This window comes from Tiliqua scincoides, chromosome 5, assembly GCF_035046505.1.
Source record: "Tiliqua scincoides isolate rTilSci1 chromosome 5, rTilSci1.hap2, whole genome shotgun sequence".
NCBI classification, from domain to species: Eukaryota; Metazoa; Chordata; class Lepidosauria; order Squamata; family Scincidae; genus Tiliqua; species Tiliqua scincoides.
Window position 1 is genome coordinate 28,976,678 of NC_089825.1, and position 19,882 is coordinate 28,996,559.

At 43.4% G+C, this 19,882-nt stretch overlaps 1 protein-coding gene across 1 annotated transcript in view; it reads right to left on the bottom strand.

Annotated features, from left to right (window-relative positions):
- The window catches only part of COL28A1 (collagen type XXVIII alpha 1 chain), an 81,109-nt gene that overhangs the window by 50,887 nt on the left and 10,340 nt on the right, over positions 1-19,882 (bottom strand). Inside the window, exons 5-10 of the mRNA XM_066629132.1 lie at positions 17,617-17,667; positions 16,942-16,983; positions 15,674-15,700; positions 15,034-15,078; positions 11,668-11,712; positions 8,895-8,948 (exon numbers count right to left, since the gene is read on the bottom strand). Coding sequence (XP_066485229.1) covers positions 8,895-8,948; positions 11,668-11,712; positions 15,034-15,078; positions 15,674-15,700; positions 16,942-16,983; positions 17,617-17,667 — 264 coding nt within the window. The remainder of the gene's footprint in view (positions 1-8,894; positions 8,949-11,667; positions 11,713-15,033; positions 15,079-15,673; positions 15,701-16,941; positions 16,984-17,616; positions 17,668-19,882) is intronic.

Here is a 19,882-nt window from a genome sequence, read left to right on the forward strand (position 1 = left end):
AAGTTAATATTTCCATGTTAACTGTCAACAAGAAATGTCTATTTCCCATCAGCAGGAAAAAGAAAGAAAGCCAAGAAAAACATAAGAGAATTGATACTTGTCTGCGGCAAAATTTCTACTGTAAATATTATACAATGATAGAATTCATACAAGCAAGTCTTATTAAGGTACAGCAAATAAACACTTTTCATAAAGAACACATCATAACTAGACTTCATCTCAAGTGGTCAAAGACATCCCATTTCAAAAGCAATTTCATACAAGCAAGTCAACTTTGTCAACTATGCACCCTGGAGATTCATCCACGTTGCAAAAGGGTTTTAAATAAGACAATTTCTGTAGAAAAGCAGCATATAGATACAGTAATATATAAACACATTGCATGACAGATAAACAGATTATGGGGAAAAAATTCACATATGTCAAATTCAGACATAATTTATTCTGTCAAGAAGAGTCAGATCCCCTCCAATACTTCTTAAGACAGGTGTCTGGGAAGATAGACAATAAACAGCTGTATACAGGTCAAGGAACAAAGGCTTGAGAAGCACCACACACACACACACAAAATGCAGTTACACTTTTGCATTTACAGAATGTATTTAGGGAATTGTAAAGCATATAGCTGTAGAACATTGGGGCAGAATATGTTATGAAACGTGCAAGCTCCCAACCTTAATATCCAATTGGCTCAAGCAGGCCAACTGACTCTCTCTGTTCTCTCCACCCCATCCATGTGTTCTCTTGTTGGATTTCTCCAAAGCCACCACGCGGTTTCTGGAGGTCACTGGGCATGCATTTTGGGGGATTTTTTAAAAAATATTTTAAATGTACAAACTTTTAACTTATTTACTTCTGTGAACCGAGGGAAATCTCCTGAATGTATAAACTCTGTTATGTTGTCCTGTTTTGCATACAAGCTGATGGGCATTTGACCACTTGAGTTCACGTTAGTATGTGGATAAATATACTTTTACCTGCCCTGGCACAGCTCTGGCACAGCCAGGCCAGTGCACTTCCATGTGCTGGCCTTACTTCCTCCCAAGCCAACGCAAATGTTTTTTATGGCACATTCGCAATAGTTGAGCTGGCACAGGGGACTCGTGCCAGCTTTTGGGGGGGGGGGGTTGGATTGTGCTGCCTGTTATCTGGGTAGGAATTCTAGGCTCAGAGGAACAACTGATTAATTAATTTCTCATAGCACACCATCCATTCTCTCATCTAGCATGTCCAACACATGGTTTTGGAATTACTGGCCCAGTCCAATAAAAAGTGGTTACAGTCATTTGTAACATATCCTTGTTTTTCTTGTAAATGTTTGACTTTTCTTGCCCAAACAAGTGACTACTAAATGGCTGAAACAGAACTTTTAAACAGCAGGACTTTGCAAAGCATATGTTCACCTTAGTAAACAGTACAAGTTGTGTATGAATGTGTGTTTAGTGTCCCTCCAGCATCAGAATTCTATAACTGTAGGCCTCTCTGGGTGTAAATAGTCTGAAAACATCTGAAATCTGTCAGCTGACATAAGATTATCACTTTGTGTCGGAATTGGCCCTTTTACTACAAAGCTGGTTTTCTGCATTCCAAAAGCGGCATCTTGCCTTATAGCCTTTTTCTTCCAAGAGCTGTACAACATATCAAACAGAGTGTTGAACAAAATGGAACATTTCCTAACCTAAAACACTTGTTTGTCCTTGCCTGATGTGTAGGTGTACTTCTATGCCTATATATGCTGCAGTGGAATGCGAACAGCCAACCCATGAAGATCAAATGCTTTCAGGAACTTTTTTCTTGGCTGTGTAAAATGCACTGACTCAGTTTCTTTCAAGCAAGCACTGGATTTTGACCAAATTTTCAGCAGCTTGCTAATACAGTTAGAATATATGCAGCCATGAACATACTTCTGCATTAAGCTGAAGGATTCAGGCTGTGATGACAGTTGCTTTGAAAAGAATCAGGGGTGTTGTTTCTCTTTCCTAACAGAAGCCATTTAACAAGGATGTCTCAATTTTATGTATGGCAGGTGTGCTACATCTGGTACTTTTTGTGCTTTCCTTGTACCCAAAACAAGAAAACTATAAATAAAAGTTTTCTTTGCATTCACTATATGTATGTATGCCCTTAGGATGCAATCCTGAGGCATCCTTGCACAGGCCCAGGAAGGTCGCAAATATGCTGTAAGGCACATTTGCGCCTCCTCATGAATCTGTTAGGCTGGTGCATGGAGGGACCGAGCTTGGCCGACGCAAGGGTCTGGAGTGGGCGGGGAGGAGGCGTTCTGGGGCAGAGTGAGGGCAGGTGGTGGGTGGCCCCAGGTACGGGCGGAGAGCGGGGACCAGGCTGGGATCCGGCAGTTATGCCAGATTCTAACCCTGCTCCCTGAGCAGCACGGAGCAGCTCCAAGCCACTCTGCTCCTCTTGAACTTGCACCACCTTAGGAGGTGGCGCGAGTCTGAGGAGACCCATAGGGGCTGCAGTGGTTTACCCAGGGGTAAGGGGAAGAGTTTCCCCTTACCTTCGACTGAGCCGCTATGGTGCACTATCTCGCACTGGCTATAGTGCAAGCCTGCTGGCTTGCCTGTTCCAGCGCAAGGTAGGATTGCGTCCTTCGTTGTGCACTTTTCAATAGTTTTTAGCCACTACATACTTCTGTCACATTGTTTTATACATGTTTTTCTTTTCCCTTTTTTGCATGCAGAACTTGAATAAAGTGTAATTTTTTAAAAAATGAATAAAATTTTTCTTTATTTTTATACTATGTTTCTAGTCCTCATGCTCACTGAAAAGAAAACTGTAACATATGATTACAAGAATGATTAAGTATCAAAAACCAGGACAATAAGCCTAACTTTTCTCCATTCTTGAAGCACTTCTGCTCCAAATGGCCAAGCATTCTGTTTTAAACTCTAGTGAGGCAGATGCCTCTTGAAGGTTCCAAGCAGGACATGAAAGCTATCTTCTGGTATGTTCTTTTTCTCTTTTTTCCATATCCTTTTCTCCCTCTAGCATTGTGCCTCCTATGGAGTTAAGCCTTGCCAAACTGCCCACTTGGGGCTGATGTACTCTCTTAATTTTTTTTTAAATTATTACTTGTCAGAAAATTGAGACCTCGTTGAGGTAACTTATAGTATCTTACAGCCCAGTCCTGAACTACACAGCATGCAGGGCTGCCATGGCGCCAAAATGGTAACTGCGAGATCCTTAGTGCGCCAAACAGTTGCCGGCAGCTCCTTGGGGTAAGGGGAGGGGCTACTTGATTCTGCAGCAGATCTTTAGCAAGCACAGAAGCAAGGAGTCCCGTGTCAGGCCACGTGATCCGTCACGGGGTTCTGGATCCGGCAGAACTGGGGAAAGTGGGAACGTCTATGGTTTCATGAAGGTGGAAGCCTCTTTTTTACAACCTACAAAACACTATAATAGCCTTCATTCAATCCTTTGAAATACCAACAGAAACGCTGATTGTGGCAATTCTACGTGCCATGTCTGTGCCTTGGCTGGAAAGCTAGCCATAGCTGCACATAAATTCAGCCCATCTCTCAGCTATACAACAACTGAGACTTCTTCCATGGAGATTTAATTGCTCTGTTGGCATTCTGCTGAGAACAGATCTATTATTTATACATTTGGAAAGCATATCCACCATATAAATAACTGCTAGACTTTGAATTCATTCATAAGTGTCTGGAAACTTAATTTCAAAAGAGTGGCTTGAATGATCTTTCTGTAAAGATAACAGAATTTGGAGACACTGCTAAGTATCTGACTACCAGAGTACTCACATGAAAAAGGCACTGACCTTTTACTAGCTGAATGGGTATTTATTGAGTTGTAAACAACCCATTCATTTTACTGGGCAACTCCTTCCCAAGCATGTTCATTCCACCGCAATTTAAAGAGTGCAAGCTTCACTTTGGAACTTGCTAATTAAAACAGATGGCTTCTGTATTTTTGTATAGTTTTGAATCTAGAGGGTAAACAATAGAGTTACAAGAATATAAATAAACGCTTGCCAAATCTTCCTTAAGGATGAAAATGGAGGAGGTGTAAAGAGTCTGCCAAAGCTGGAAATGGGAAACTCTTCACTCAGCTGTTGAACAAATGCAACTTCAGGCTGGGATTTATTGCTCCATAAAATCAAGTGCTTTTAACAGAAAATAATATGTTGAAAAACTAAAGTTATAATACGACAGCACTGGTGGCTTTCTATATTATTACCTGTGCTTCTAGTGCACAAGCAGTCTGCTCTTCTAGTGCAGAGTGTGACCTGGAAGGCTGCCTGATGTCACCTTGGGTTTGCCATCTCTGTACTATTTTTTTTTTTAAAAAGGAGCCACTTATGGCACTCCTCGCATGATTTCTTTGATTGGGTAAGTACAGGACTTGCATGATTGATTTAAAGGGACCGTGCAAATGACGGCACTCTTTTGTTTGCTTACCATCCAGTCCTGAGCTGCCCAGCACATGGGGCTGCCATGGCATCAAAATCACTGCCATGGCATCCTGAACACACCAGGCAACCGGCGGCAGCTCCTCAGAGGAAGGGGACATCCCTTTCCCGGAGTAAGGGAGCACCCCCGAAACGGGGCTACTCAACTCTGCATCAGCTATTTAGGCAGCGCAGAGCAAGGACAGCTTGTGTTGGGCTACAAGCCCCGACAAAAGACTCTGGATGCAGCAGAGCTGAGCTCTACCAGTCCCACCCCCTCCCTCCCCTCACCAAGCGCCCCACCCTCCGCTCGCCCCAGAATGCCTCCTCCCCACTACCCTGACTTATCTCTCTGCTGCCTGGTGCTCCAAGTGAGTGCCGGGTGGTGGACCACCACTATCTCACTGGAGCTGTTGCAGTGCGGGCTTGTGCTGGGCCAGCTCTGAGGCTGGTGCTAATGCTCGCAAATGTAACTTACAGCACGTTTGCGAGAGTGTGCTCCAGCAGTGAGCCAGCACACACTGCTGTGGATTGAGCCCTTAGTCCCTCCAAATGGAAGATCAGGCCATCTACCAACAAAAGCTTTGGTTTGGAGGGAAGAGACTTGGATGGATGTTTGGTTCCTTATCTTCTTTCTCTATGAATTAGATCAAAAGGATAGTAACTGAAAAGTAATGAGATTCTGTGACCACTTTATGGAAGAAGTTTGAACATTGTTTTGATACCTTAGAAGGCAGAGAATAACAGCCCAATCCTACCTAAATTCCCCCACGCTGATGCAGTACTTCAAGCATGATTTCTGCTGTATTCCATGGGGGAATTTTGTAAGCTGCAGGTCTTCTTGAAGTATGGGGACATTTGACCCCTTGCCCTGGGGTAAGCAGCAGCTGGGGCAAGAGGTCAGTTTGGGTCAATTGGTGCAAGTCCGCATTAATCTGTGTCTAGGGATCAGGCCTGGGAATGGGGATGGGACATAGGTATGCACTAGTGCCACCAATCCTGCCCCTCTCCTAAGCCCAAGCAGACCATCCCATTCCATCCTTCCAGCCCTCCCCTTGCCCTTCCTTCACCCCACCCCTGCAAAGAATCCTTTTACCTACTCTGGCAGGTACAACTCTGCACACTGGCCACCAGCAGGAAAGCTCTGGCCTTCCTGCAAGTGCTACAAACAGCCGTGCCATCACAAACTGCTTTATGGCTCTTTTGCAACGGCTTGTGCTGGCAGAGTGTGTACTCCGCTGGCACTAATAACAGATAAGACTGGGCCAAGAATTGGGTTGGGGTGACCCTCTGACAAATTTTCGGAACATTTGCGAGGTGGAAAATTCAAGACGGCCACTAAAGTAATGTTAACACATTTTCCTTTACAAAGTCTGAGGGAGATGGTTTTGGTGTCTAAATAGATCACAGAATCCTATTATTTCTCCTTAGCCTTGCTTTTCCTGGACTTTTATATGTTATCTCTGCAGTTGTGAATAGTCTCTCTCTCCTTCCTGCTCTTTCAAAAACAAGTTACCCGAGTTCTAGCAGTGACACTATCCTTGTTTGCTTCTCTCCTTCACATCTCTCAAGTGAAACTCATTGCTCTCCCCACAAATAGCAACATTAAAAATGACCATATTAATAAAGCAATAATATTTTCAGAAAGCGTATGACAAAAATATATGTTAAGCATGTACACATACAAGCTAAATCAGCAAATAAAGGAAGCAAATTCTGCAGTATTCATTAATGTTGCTTTATATTGATACTAATTCGATTGAGAAGTTTAAAAGTCCTCCAGTGTGTGACATTTATCTCCTCTCCCACCCCATGAGCAGTAGCGCAGAAGTGATTGGTACAAAAGATGGTGAGTGAAAGAACAAGAAAAATCAAGGCAATGAAAAAGCACAAGAGAGGCCAAGATTCCAAGATTTTTTTTTTCTACTGTCATAAATATTTTCCACATATAAAAGCAGTTCCTGTGTGTCTTCAAATGTTCTGGTTGCCGCAGAAACAAGGCCAGGATGTTTCACATAATGCACGCCCACATTCAATGCAATAGAAGCAGCATTCATGAGACCTCCAATGACTTGACAGTCAAATGCAAAGTAGTATCATTAACACCAGTCCTGATGTTTAAAAATTTTGAGTTATTCAGTACCCAAATAGAAGAATGTGATACACATACTGGACTGATATAAGTTAGGAATCAACTTGAATTCGACATTTTCCATTGCTATGATTCTTGCAAAGTGGAATGTTTAATTCTAGCTGAAGGGAATTTCTTTTAGTTGAAGTAGGGCACAATCCTATCCTCCCCTCCCCCCCCCGGCTGATGCAGCCATGTCCAAAACTAGCACACTGTATCCAGCGTGGGGGGGGGGGGAGTTGGATCAGAAGCTTTCAGAGAGGAAAGGAGAATTATTTCCCCTTACCCCTCCATAAGCCTTCTGCTCCACAATGAGTCTCCTTGAAACTGTGCTAATTCTGTACCTGGCACAACTCCAAGGAAAAGAAAGAGGTGGGGAAGTTCAAAAAAGAGGGGATATGATCTGGCATGCACCATTGCTGCTGGATACAGCCCCTCCCACAGCCTCCCCATTTCACCTACAACAAAAAGAAGGGACCTACAAAGAAGTGCAGAAAAAAAATTACAAGTTATTGTGAGATATTATTGAAAACCCAAGCATTTCAGCAAACAGCTTTCTTCAGTCACACTTTCTTCAACAGCACTATAGAGCAGTGTTTCTCAAACTGTGAGTCAGGACCCACTAGGAGGATTGTGAGCCAATTTCAGGTGGGTCACGTAGCACCTAGTTCAGCTGCCATTGAAAATACAGGGTACAGAGCTGCTGGACAGGGCAGGCTTCTGGTGGGAGAGAAGCATGATGCTTTGCCCTGAATAGGTGGGGACGCTGGAAAGGGGGGAGGGCTGTGTGGTTGGAGAAGGATCCAAGTCTAGGTTCCGCTTTGACTTCCAAGCTGGAATGTTTGAATTCTGAACTCTGCAAAACATCACAAGCGTGATGTGCGATGGGACCTTTGGCTAGCTGCGGCTTAGGTTTGAAGTCTAAATAGATGATGTCACTTCTGGTCCTGACATCACTTCCAGGTTAATGATATCACTTCCAATGGGTCCCAACAAACTGTCATTCAAAAAAGTGGGTTCCAATGCTAAATAGTTTGAGAACCACTGCCATAGAGTGTTCACTGTTGCAAAAATTGCCCCTGAAGAAGGTTAATTGCCCCAATGCTTGGGTTTTCAAAAATATATCACAATACCTTATTATAATTGTTTTTCTGCACTTGTTTGGAGATCCTTTCCCTTTTCCTCTGCTATTTGCATGCTGCCTTCTTTTTCTGATGTAAAATAATTTCTGCTATTGGAGCGGCTTCCTTTGAACTGGAATGCCATAATCAACTACGACAGATGTAGATAGTGTTAGGTTCTACACAGAAGCGTAGGGTAGTTCAGCTTTCCTCCCTCGCCAAATAAGTTGAAACTTTGCATGAGCATACAGTATACATGCAGCATCTATAAACAGTCAGCTGAAAAGCAGAAAGGCAGAAGCATTGAATTCACAAATGAAAAGAAATTGGGTAGTGGTGCTCTCTCTTATATTTGGGTGAGAACAACTATCTCTATTCATCCCAGCAAAATGTCTTTTCTATTGGCTATTTGTGGGCATTTCTTCTGCAACTTTTTAGGCTGTAAGGCCTTTTGGGACAGGGCACCTTTTATTTATTTAATTGCTCTGTAAACTGTTGTGAACTTTATAATTATTAAATAATAATAATAGCAGCTTCTTGGTTTATGAAAAAGGAAAATTGGACAAAGAAGACCAAGTTGGAAGGAGTCCAACATGTTTTTTAAAAGTGGAGAGTGTTCAGTCAAATGAACATGCCACATAGGAGACCTTTTCAGTTCCCCCATCACTTCCAAGGGCACACCCTTCCACATTCTAAATCATGGTGTTCCAGCACATGGCCAGCGTACCACATGTGGCCTGCGAGGCCTTTTTTGGCAGCACCCAAAAATGCAGTCACAACCTTCTCATGGCTTCTGCAGATTTTTGTTTCCCTGCGATGCTGTTCCAGCTTCTCCTTTGGAGAAGAAGCTGGAATGGTGCAGCAGAGAGATGTAACAGTCCCATTGCATCCACCACTACTTATTTCCTGAGCCTGCCAAATTAGTTTAGTGGCTCAGAACATGGAAAGTAATTGGCGGTGACATCATAAGTCACCGCCAATTACTTCTAGGTCGGCACAGTGAGGGCCATACAGGGGTCATGTGCCCCCCAGCTGCCCAAAGTTGAACCACCCTACCCTAAAAAATCCTAGAAAAGTTAGGGCGCAAAAGACTGTTGCTAGAAGGGAACAACTGAAATACACACACACCTGCGCATTCCCAGAAATGCTTTGCAAGCATGTACAATCCTCCCTAGATCATGGCCAGTAAAATTCGAGCTCATATGCATCTTACCTTATTTCCTTGAATTCCTTTTGGACCAGGGTCGCCTGGAGGACCACTAATTCCCTTTAGCAAAATAAAAAAAGGAATCATTTTCTAGCAACAAATATTTAAAATAATTTTGTGCAGTCTCAGTTGTAAAAAGTCACCTGTAAAAATGTACATGAATCTTTGCAAGGAAAGATAATGTGCATTCATTTTATTGCATAATATGCTTTTTTGCCCCTTCCTGTTAATTCAGTGCTGCTTTTCCGCTGCCATTGATAGTGCAGCCTTTCAAAGCAATTACCCAATCACTCTAAAATTAGAACTTTATATATAAACAAGAGGGAATGTTCATACCAAAACTATTATCCAAAGCCAATCATCCCATGAATTCAATATGAATTAAGTTAGTCTTCTGGAATCTGACTGAGTATATCTACTAACACACCCTTGTTGCACTAAAATTCTGGAGGATTGCCACATTGATACTACTTCTCTGCTACAGAATGAACTACTCATGACTTGGCAGGCACTATGGCTATCCCAAAATACTTATGAGATCAGAGATACTACATTCACGTTTAATAAAACTTGAAGATATTAAACTTGAGCTTAGTGCAAAAGTAGACAGGAAATAGTCCTTTTACACTAACTCACCAACTTATGTCCTGGTTCCATTTTGCAGCTTTGTCTGGTTGTTTCAACCACGTTGGAACGACCAACAAGTTGGAACAGTCAGCTCTTGCCAGCTTAGCACTACTGCACCTGTGCAAAAGCACCAGAATGGACAGATGGAGAGTGCGTGAAAGCGCTGATGTAGCTGTCCTTAACTTGGGACATCCATAAGTGGAAATCTGTAACTCAGGGACCCAGTGTAGCTGTGAAAAGTAGCTGCTAGCGGCCCAATCTGGCCAGGAAGTGTGGCATAGGGCTTTAATATATTTCATCCTGCCAGTTTCAGGACAAAAATCTCCTTCCAAAGTGATAATTTGCCCCCAAAGTGTCTATTTGCAGAAAGCAGGCATTTTGGAAACAAACCAGCACTTTGGAACAGGATTTTTGGCATAAAATAGCACAAGGAGAAAGTATTAACTCCCGCCCCCCTCAACTGCACACCACAGTTCCAAACCAGACTGGCCTTCCTGCAGCTCCTTTTTACTGATAATAGAATACAGATTCTACATTAAGCCCATCTTCCTACACATTTAAGTAGCATGATTCTAATATGAACATAGCAGTACTCACTGCGTAGAAACAAAGTTGACAGGAAACTAAGAGGAAAAAAAAAACTCTTCTCTCAAAACCTAACAGCCTGAGTTGGGGACTCAGATTCAGTGCTTCTTACATTTGACATGCTCAGAAATTGTGTTGTCTTTGGCTGGAATTTTCCTTGCCAATATGTGCTGTGGGAGAGTCATGTTCTGGAGAGCAACAACAGCTTCAGAAACAACTCCTATGTTTTGAGTCTAAGTTCAACTTCAAAATTAGTTTCTGCTTTACAAATATGCAAGGAGCCATTATCCCTTCCCCAAAGGTGGCAACTGAAGCTGCACATTCATTTCAATATGGAAAGTGATTGCTCCTTGAAAACAGAATGTGCACCATTTAAAGCTGCATCTGTCCAAAGGCATGTGTTGTACAGCTGATATCTGACAGATAAATAAACTCAAAGCTACACTTAGTAGGTTGCTATAATCCTGTAACTTCAAATTTCTTGATGTTCTGGAACACAACTGTGCAGTACTACAAAATGCTATAACTCATTGTCACAAGCTCTGAGAAATCCCTCCTTGCATCTCCCCAGTGTATAATCAGGTATAAGCAGGGTTCTTTGGTGGCAATATAGTTTCTGATCATGGGAACTCCTCTTGATTGCAAGAAAACATTTATGGAGAAATACCAGACATTTTTCAACTGGGACAAAAGCTAAAGGGTTGGCAGGGGATTGGGGGCAGGTCAGCAGCTCCACTGAGAAGGCAAAAATGTTCTCACACTTATATTTCAAACTAAGCACTGTTGTTGCAGAACAGTACACTGAGCTCATAAGTAAGTGACAAACCAGAAACTGACAGCTGACTTGAGAGGAATATGCTGAAAAATTGGTAACAGAAAAAGGGACATAGCAGCGTGAGGTAATCCATGGCTTGAGTCCCTATAATGCAAAGGCCCTAATGCAACTTGCTTCCAGGAGCATCTGTCCAAATGCCTCAAGGAAGTCCAAAGTAGCATGAAGGCATCAGCCCTCTTTCACTGTTTGTCACCATGATCTGACAGACATACACTGCCGCTGAACACAGAATTTCCATTCAGTTATCATGACTACTAATTTAATAGTATTTTGATACTGGATGTTTTCTTTTCATCCAGAACCTTTCACATGTCATTTGCAGGAGCCATGCTGATTCTTTCTCAGCAAGGCTTGTTCTTTCATGTATTCACTAATTCAATAGGATTCGGCCGTGAGCCCTTTAAATTAACAACTCGGACATTGTTTTATCACTTCAGTGAGAATTAGGCTGAAGACACCCATGTACTACAAAGTGATTGTTAGAGGGACAGGGCGCAATCCTAACCCCTTATGTCAGTGCTTTCCAGCACTGGCATAGCGGTGCCAATGGGACATGTGCTGCATCCTGCAGTTGGGTGTAACTCATGGAGGCCTCCTCACAGTAAGGGAATGTTTGTTCCCTTACTTCAGAGTTGCATTGCCCTTATGTCAGTGCTGGAAAGCACAGTGCTGGAAAGCACTGACATAAGGGGTTAGGCAGCGCCCACAGTCACTGCCATTAAACAGACTCACCTGAGGGCCTCTGGGTCCCTTTGGGCCAAAAGGGCCTTCCATCCCCTGTGCAAACAAAAAGGGAAAAATTAATAATAGTTTCAATAAAATGACACAGTGTGAAAGTTTTTCTCAGCAGTTTTTCTCCTCTTGCTACAACTGGTGCAGATTTCAGTACACATAAGCAAAAGAAGAGATGGAGAGAATTTCCAGTTCTTTCATTTACCTTCTACTCACGACCTATTGTCCCACCTCTGTATTTTGCATATCTTTGTGATCAGAGAGCCTTCTGTAGGGTTCCTGGTCACAGGTACAGAGCCTGCATGCACACAATTTGTATGCACGTAGATTTCATGTACAGAGATTAGAGGTGGGACCTTCTGCCAGGATTCCATTCCCCTACACTATGCATTCAGAGTCCCCAGTTCATCATCTGAACACAGCAAGTATTTCTGGGAACTGTTATCCTCACTGGCTACATGCAGGTGTGGGTAACTCACAGATTTATTAACAGGGTTATATTCAACTCCATGGCAATGCTTTGAAGCATAGGCCTGCAGGAGTTCCCCCAATACAAGAGAAGGGAGGATGTGGAAGATGGAGAAGGGCTATATTTAAGGTGACAGTACATGGTCAAATAAACATAAGGGAAAGGAGCAAATGGTCTTTATTAAAAAAAAAATGAAATGAAACCTAATGAAATGAAACCTAATGAAATCAAAATTCCCAGGATTTCTTGGGAGAAGCCATGACAGTTTTAGAATAGACTAATCACAAAAGGGAATAGCAATTATTCCATTCATATTTTAACTTCCCAAATATATGGCTTTCTCTCCAGGTTACTCCCAACAATATAAAGGACATTTTCTTTGCCATGCCATTGTTGTATTCTGGAATTATCCAAAATCTGGAAACTTATCTCAATGACAGTTTACATACAAAAATGAATCCATTTATAGCAGTGGTTCCCAAACTTACCAGAGTCACAGTGCCTCCGCAGCCTCTTCTTCCTGGCTGAGCTGCCATCGTGAAACCTGTGAGATCTCACGTGATCCAAGATGATGGTGCTCAAATCTTGCAAGATCTCGCATGATCCGAGATGGTGGCATCCAAATCTTGCAAGATCTTGTGCAACCCAAAATCTGGGAAAGTCAGTAGGAGGGGACACCTGGGACTTCCCATGGCACCCCTGTGAGTGAGTCGTGGCACCTCAGGGCACAATGATACACACTTTCTGAATCTTTGATTTACAGGATAAAGGAGTTGGGAGCACTGAGACAATGTTCATAACAATTGCTTCTCTTGGGCAATTCCCTTCTAACTCTTTCCCTTCAATCACTATCAAGGGATCAATCACTATCCTTTGAATTCAAATGCCCTTGCAAAAACTCAGGGAATTCTGTGACCAAGACAACAAAGCTAATAATGAAAACAAATTTGCTATAAGTTTGTTCTCAGTAGATCTGCATCAATGATCCATATCTGATCTGAAGTCAAACAGGCAGGAATTATTTGCATTGTTTACTCTTAGGAAAGCTGTACACTCTCCAGTCACTAGCCATTTGGGAAATCTAGACTTCTGGGCAGTAGGAAACACTAATAAACACGGCTGTATTCTGTGCACTGAATTATTTAAGACAAAAAGGAAAAAAAGACAGAGTTGTGTCAGGACACACCACAGTACAGCCAATTTGACTTCAAAGCCAATCCCTTCAGATTGTAAATGTGCTTCTGAATATCAGAATACTTTTGCTATGTGTGTTTCAGGTCTGGCCGTTTTCCACTTGTAAGCTCTCTGCTTAAAAAAAAAAATCTTGATTCATTTTTGGCAATGTCTTTTCCTCTCCTTTTGCAAATGGGAATTCTGTGGGTGATGAGAACTTTGGCCTGTTCAGAAGTTTCTTCAAGTGCTTAATCCATTATGGCCCCTAATCCTTTACAGATGTCCAATGCCTTCTCCATCCTTGTTCTCAATATAAATAAAGTGATGCAGACAAGCTCTTTTTTTCCTTACGTTTTTGCAACCTTGACATATGGTTCCTACATCCATTTTTAATTTCCATTTTAACTGCCAGCTGCTAGCCAATGTTCTTTTATCTTCACACAGCCATAATCTCCTACTACTCCTTGTTAGTACAGCATAGTTCCTTTGGAAGACCCCGTTGTAATTGGTCTTTCATCACTGGGAACAGCTGGTTGACACTGAGAAGATGCAATGATGGCGAAAAAGTAAGATTTCTTCACTACCATCGCTGCCATGGAGTAGGCCCCAAAATTGATTCTAGCCCATATTTGGTGCTATTTCTCCTCAGTCTTCCTCTAACGGCACTCTAGGAATCAATCTAGGAGTCACATAATCCCAGTTACATTATAATGGGGCATTAGAGGCATCTAGGTCAGTCACTGGCCAAAGGTCCACGCCCATCAGAGGGTCCACTTGGCTGGGCTAGTCCCTGAATCCTCAGTCCCGGAGGCAGTAGTAGTGCCCAATCTGACATCGGGGGGAAGGTAGGGGGTGCCATGGGGGCCCCAGAGTGAAGCTTTGCTCCAGGGTCTGCAGTTGCCTGATGCCAGCACTTTTCATGGTGAACCACGGAGCTCACAAGCTTTGCAAGAATCAAGAGGATGTTTAGGAATGAAAACGTCAACAGCCTAAATCATTTCTGTACTACGGAAATTGACTACAGCATCAACACACCTGCCAACCATGCCAGCAAGAAAATCACCAAGAGCTGTCAGGGTTAGGGTTTAACAAGTTCCAGGGCTAACCATCCTAACCAGCAGCGGACCTAGTGCTGGACAAACGGGGCAAAAGCCCTGGGTGATGGGTCCACACAACTTTAGGACCACATGGGAAGCCTCACTGAGGCTCCCAACACGGTCGGAAACTGTACTTATGGTTTTCTGGAAGTACAGTTCACAACTGCAGGGAAGCCTCAGAAGGCTTCCCCAGTTGGTCTTACAGTGGCGTGAGGCTCCGTCACACTTAGAAAGTAGGGGGTGGCTTTGTGTGCGGAGGGGGTGGCATCTTGCAGGGTCAGCATCACAGACCTTTGCCCCGGGAGCAGGTTAAGTCTTTGCCCCGGGTTAAGTCTGCCACTGATCCTAACTAGTCCTTTACCGATACTCTAGCAGTGCAATTCTATACATGCCTACTTAGAAGTAAGTCCTTCTGTTTCCAAGTAAGTGTGTTTAGGATTGCAACCTCAATCTAACTAGGAGGTTATCTTCCCATGGCAAGGGAACCAAATCAGTTTTCTTCACCCCAAGATCACTCTCATTTTAGCTACTTTAGTGCAACCTCAGTGCAGACAATGAACACTTTGAACAAAAAGTCAACACAACAGATACACACATAACAATTCATTGACACCACTTCCAACTTACTCTGTCTCCTTTCAATCCTGGTGATCCGCACTCCCCTCTGTCACCCTACAAATATATATCATAGGCATAGATATTAGAGTGATATTTCACATGAATATTTTATTGTCTTATAAGAATCTTAAATGTTATATTCTTCAATTACTTTGGTGAGCAGGATCCAAAGAGCCTGTGTCCTGGGCGTCTTTGTATACTTTCTGGAGGGCTCATTACTCCACGTGGAACACAATGTGCTACACACACCAGGTCCCCAGTTCAATCCTTATCATCCCCAGTTAAAAGGCATCAGGTAGCAAGTGATGGGAAAGAGTTTGGCCTGAGTCACTCAGAGCAGACATTGGGCCAAATGAATCAATGGTTTGACCCAGCATAAGGGTGATTCATAGATTCATTTCAATGCTCTGGTGGGAAGCAGGTGGGGATGGAGAGGGAGCACATAAATCACAAGGCTACCACCTTACAGAAGCTGAGGGTGCATAAGACCCCCAAGCTTAGAAGCTTTGCAGACTGTGCTTATCCCCCATCTCAATGTTATCGTGTCTTTGGAAGCCTAACATTTTACTACATTTTGTTCACTTCTACCTATGATTTGCAATAACTTCTTAAACATGTAACTAAGAATGTTAGTAGACTGTTGTATTACCTTGTCTCCCTTATAGCCTGTATTTCCCTATTTGAAAATAAAAGAAGTTATTTCAGTATGGCTATTAAATGTAACTACTGAGAGTGTAACAAAACTACCATCTTTCATTGGCATAGAATGCACAATAATAACCAGAATGCGTGACAGCAAATAATTGAAATGTCAACCTTTTAAAGAACACATAATATTAAAATAATATGCCTCTTCCCAGAGTTCTGTGTGACCACACATATAGGGCTTTGTGTCAACAGTAATGTCCCAGTCACACTATCAGTGGGAACCAATATTCATTCACAAAAAACTGTATGCAGAGATATAGGGCCTGATCCTGAAGACCCTGCACTGGCCCTCCACCGGTGCTGAGTGTTGCACACGTGCTGTAAGATATGCCCGTGAGACTCAGCACCAGGTCAGCACTGGAGCCAGCTTAGCACCAGTCTGCACTGAGCCAGCATTAGCCAGAGGGCTGCCACACGCTGCCCAGAGAAAGGGCTGGGATCCAGGCGGCGGAGAGGTGAGTCAGGGTGGAGTGAGGCATTCCGACCCATCTGTGGGCTGTCCGCTTTGTAAGAACCTGGCTGCTCGCCACTTGCAGTGGTGGTCAGGCCACACGTGCTGACTTGTTAAGTTTGTGACAGCTGTAAAGTGGTTTACATTCGGTTACCAGTTACAGAAGGGAAAAGAGTGACTATACCTTTAACCATTGTATAGAAGAGGGCATTTTTGGCAGGTGCAGCTTTTTAAACCCTTCCATACTGAGCTGAACCTGCCACAATGCCTTCTTCTATACAATGGTTAAAGGTATAGGCACTCTGTCCCCCTTTGTATCTGCTAACCCTAGTTTTACACCACTGGAACACTCCTTCAAGTGGTGTTAAGGCCTGTTTAGGTTTAGGCTGGGTTAGGGGGGTGAGAATGGCTCAAAAAAGGCAAAACATAGTAACAGATCAGGAATTTTACCACACAAGGATATGTGAAGACCTATGGTATCTAGTCACTAATTACACAGGTTGATTTAACAAAATTTAATTGCAGTATTTACAATTGCAATATTAAAGATTCCCAGGTGTATGGAGTCTAGCCTCCACTCTGTGACATCAGAGCTGCCATGTTAATAGCAGCCAATGAGACTATAGCACTGACAGTGACATCAAATCACATCAGCTGACAACAATGTTGCCTAATGCAATGAGAAACAGGAGTGCCAGAGATGACTGAGATCAAAAATACAACTTTTGTGAGAAACCCAAAATACAGTTCATATATACCTCTGAACCTTTTTCTCCAGGCTCTCCTTTCACAGCCGCACCCTAGAAATAAAGGAAGAAACTAGTTAGAATTTGCATTCTGTTTTCTGTAAGGCTATTTGCATTCTATAAAGATATCATATCTTATACTACATTTATTCATATGTAATGCATAAATTTGATAATGGCTTTTAAAACATTGGCCAGTATCCAAAGATTCTACACACACAAGCACACACACGCACAGAGGATTTATTTTTAATGAAAAATTTCTTACCAGGGAAATGAATTTTTTTTTTTTTAAATAAACCACTTGCATCTTATTGAATTCTCCCTCTCACAAATTTTTGACACACTTCAGGAAAACAGTGAGCCTAATTCTAACAAAAGTCAAACAGCAAGCTCCAGGGGATCAGAGTTTTAAAATGCTACAGGACGAGAATGTGAAGCTAGCATCACAGATGTCTGTTCTGAGAAGAGAAAAAAAAAAGAGCTGAAGAACCATTTAGAAGATGGCTTCGGTCCAAATCTGGGAAGAAACACTAGAGGAAGAGCCATGATTTAGCAGGCAATTGGAAAGGAGTGGGAACCCACTCCACATAGCCGATTTCAGCATTTTGTGAGGCAGGCACTTTAATAAAGCACTCCTTTTTTGGTTAAAATGTTCATTACTTGAAAAAATAAAATCTCATTTACCTTGTCTCCCTTAGGACCTCTTTCACCAATATCGCCCTTAGTACTTTTACCCTGAAGAAAAACAAAATACATATGTAATAGGGCAAAAATTCTCATTCTCTTTCTTTTAAAAGGCTCCTGAAAATTGCAGGAAGGACCAGAGATTGAAAAACTACAATGAAAACAACAAGAGAGAAGAGAGAATCCAGAGGTCATATGGCTTGCTTTTCTAATCTAATCTGAATGCCTCTCTTCAGTTGACAGTGGATGTACCAACACCAATAGAGACTCTTATTCTGGATATTATCCAAACCACTCTCTATTTTCTCTTGGACCCTTTTGCCTTTTTATTTTATTTCTTCCTATTCATCTCTCCTATTACTGTATACCCAGGGCTTTTTTTCTAATGGAACGCGGGGGGACGGAGTTCTGGCACCTTTTTGCAGGGGCCCTCCCCTTTGGAGGCATTCCAGGAGGGGGGGAGCAAAATAGAGGCATTTGCTGGGTGGCTGCTGGGGAGTGCAGGGTGGGCGGGTGCCTGGCCCCTGTCTGACCGCACAACGACCCCCTCCTGCCCCCATCTCCAAGCTCTCGCCTGAGCCCAGCCTGCCTCCCCTCCCTCCGCGCTCTGCTTCCCAGCGCAGCTTTGAAGCCATTGGAGGGCATGGGGGGCACGCGCCGACGCCAAGGAGGAGGACGGACAGCCAGCCAGCCAAGGAGACGGGCGGCGGCACCCACGGAACGCCCAGATACTGGCTTGGCGGAGGAGGAGGGGAAGGAAGCTGGCTGGTGCAGCCCCGTGCCAATCTGCAGCACTAGCCTAGGCGTGTCTACTCAGAAGTATGTCTCATTGTGCTCAATGGGGCTTGCTCCTGGGAAAGGGTGCATAGCCTTGCAGTCTGAGAGCCCAAGCAAGTCTACTCAGAAGTAAGTTCCATTGTGTTCAATGGGACTTACTCCCAGGAAAGTGTCATAACCTTGCAGCCTGAGTAGACAGGAAGAGGAGGGGCTCTGAGGCTGCAGTCCTCTCCACACTTTCCTGGGAGGAAGCCCCACTGCCTCTAGTGGAACTGACTTCTGAGTAGACAGGCACAGGAGGGAATCTGAGGCTGCAGTCCTGTCCACACATTCCTGGGAGGAAGCCCCACTGCCTCTAGTGGGACTGACTTCTGAGTAGACAGGCACAGGAGGGGCTCTGTGGCTGCGGTCCTCTCCACACTTTCCTGGGAGGAAGCCCCACTGCCTCTAGTGGAACTGACTTCTGAGTAGACAGGCACAGGAGGGAATCTGAGGCTGCAGTCCTCTCCACACTTTCCTGGGAGGAAGCCCCACTGCCTCTAATGGGACTGACTTCTGAATAGACAGGCCCAGGATTGGGCCCTGAGGCTGCCATCCTATCCACAGTAAGCCCCATTCACTAAAGTGGACTTCTGAGTAGACATGCATAGGATTGGGCTCTTAGGCTGCAATCCTAGGCACTTTCCTGGGAGTAAGCTCCATTGATTAGAAAGAGACTTACTTCAGATAGACATACCTAGGATTGGGCTCTTAATCCTGGCAGAGATATATATCTGCACCTGTTTTCACATGCTAAGGGCAGGTGAAAAGGGATTCTACATGTGTACAACGTGCTGTCCAGCCTTGCCAGAGATCCTCCTCATCCTTCCCCCACAAGCATGCCCTCCGCCAGCCAGCATTTGCAGCTCCTCTCCAGCAATGCACAGCAGCTGCTCAGGGCAGCAGAGAACATACAATTGCATGCCAAGCGCCTTCCCAAAGTCACAGAGTATTCTGATACCTGAATTAAACCATATTTAATTGCTTGTTTGCAAACGTAGCTGTTTCTATGTGCACCTAAGGACCCCTCTCCTGTAAGAATTCCTTTTTGGTTCTTACTCCCACAGTTGCTTAGAGTAATTTTATTACATGGAACTCATGTAAGCCATTTTTCGGAATCCATTCACTCCTTCCTCTCCTCGAAGTAGTGCCACACTACATACTACATGCTACAAGTGTACCTGTACAGTATTTTTCCCCATGTGTAGAAAAAATAGCTAGGGGGAAGGGGATGTGGAGATTGACAGCCCAATCCTATGCGTGTCTACTCAGAAGTAAGTTCATCTTTAGGGGGGAAGCACATAAAAAATATTTTATTTCTCCAATAAAAACTGGTTTAAAATAAATAAATAAATAAATAAATAAAAGATTAACAAGTTGTGAGTTCCTGCACCTTTTTATTTACAAAAAAAGCACTGTGTATACCTCAATTTGTTTGTTTGATCTGATG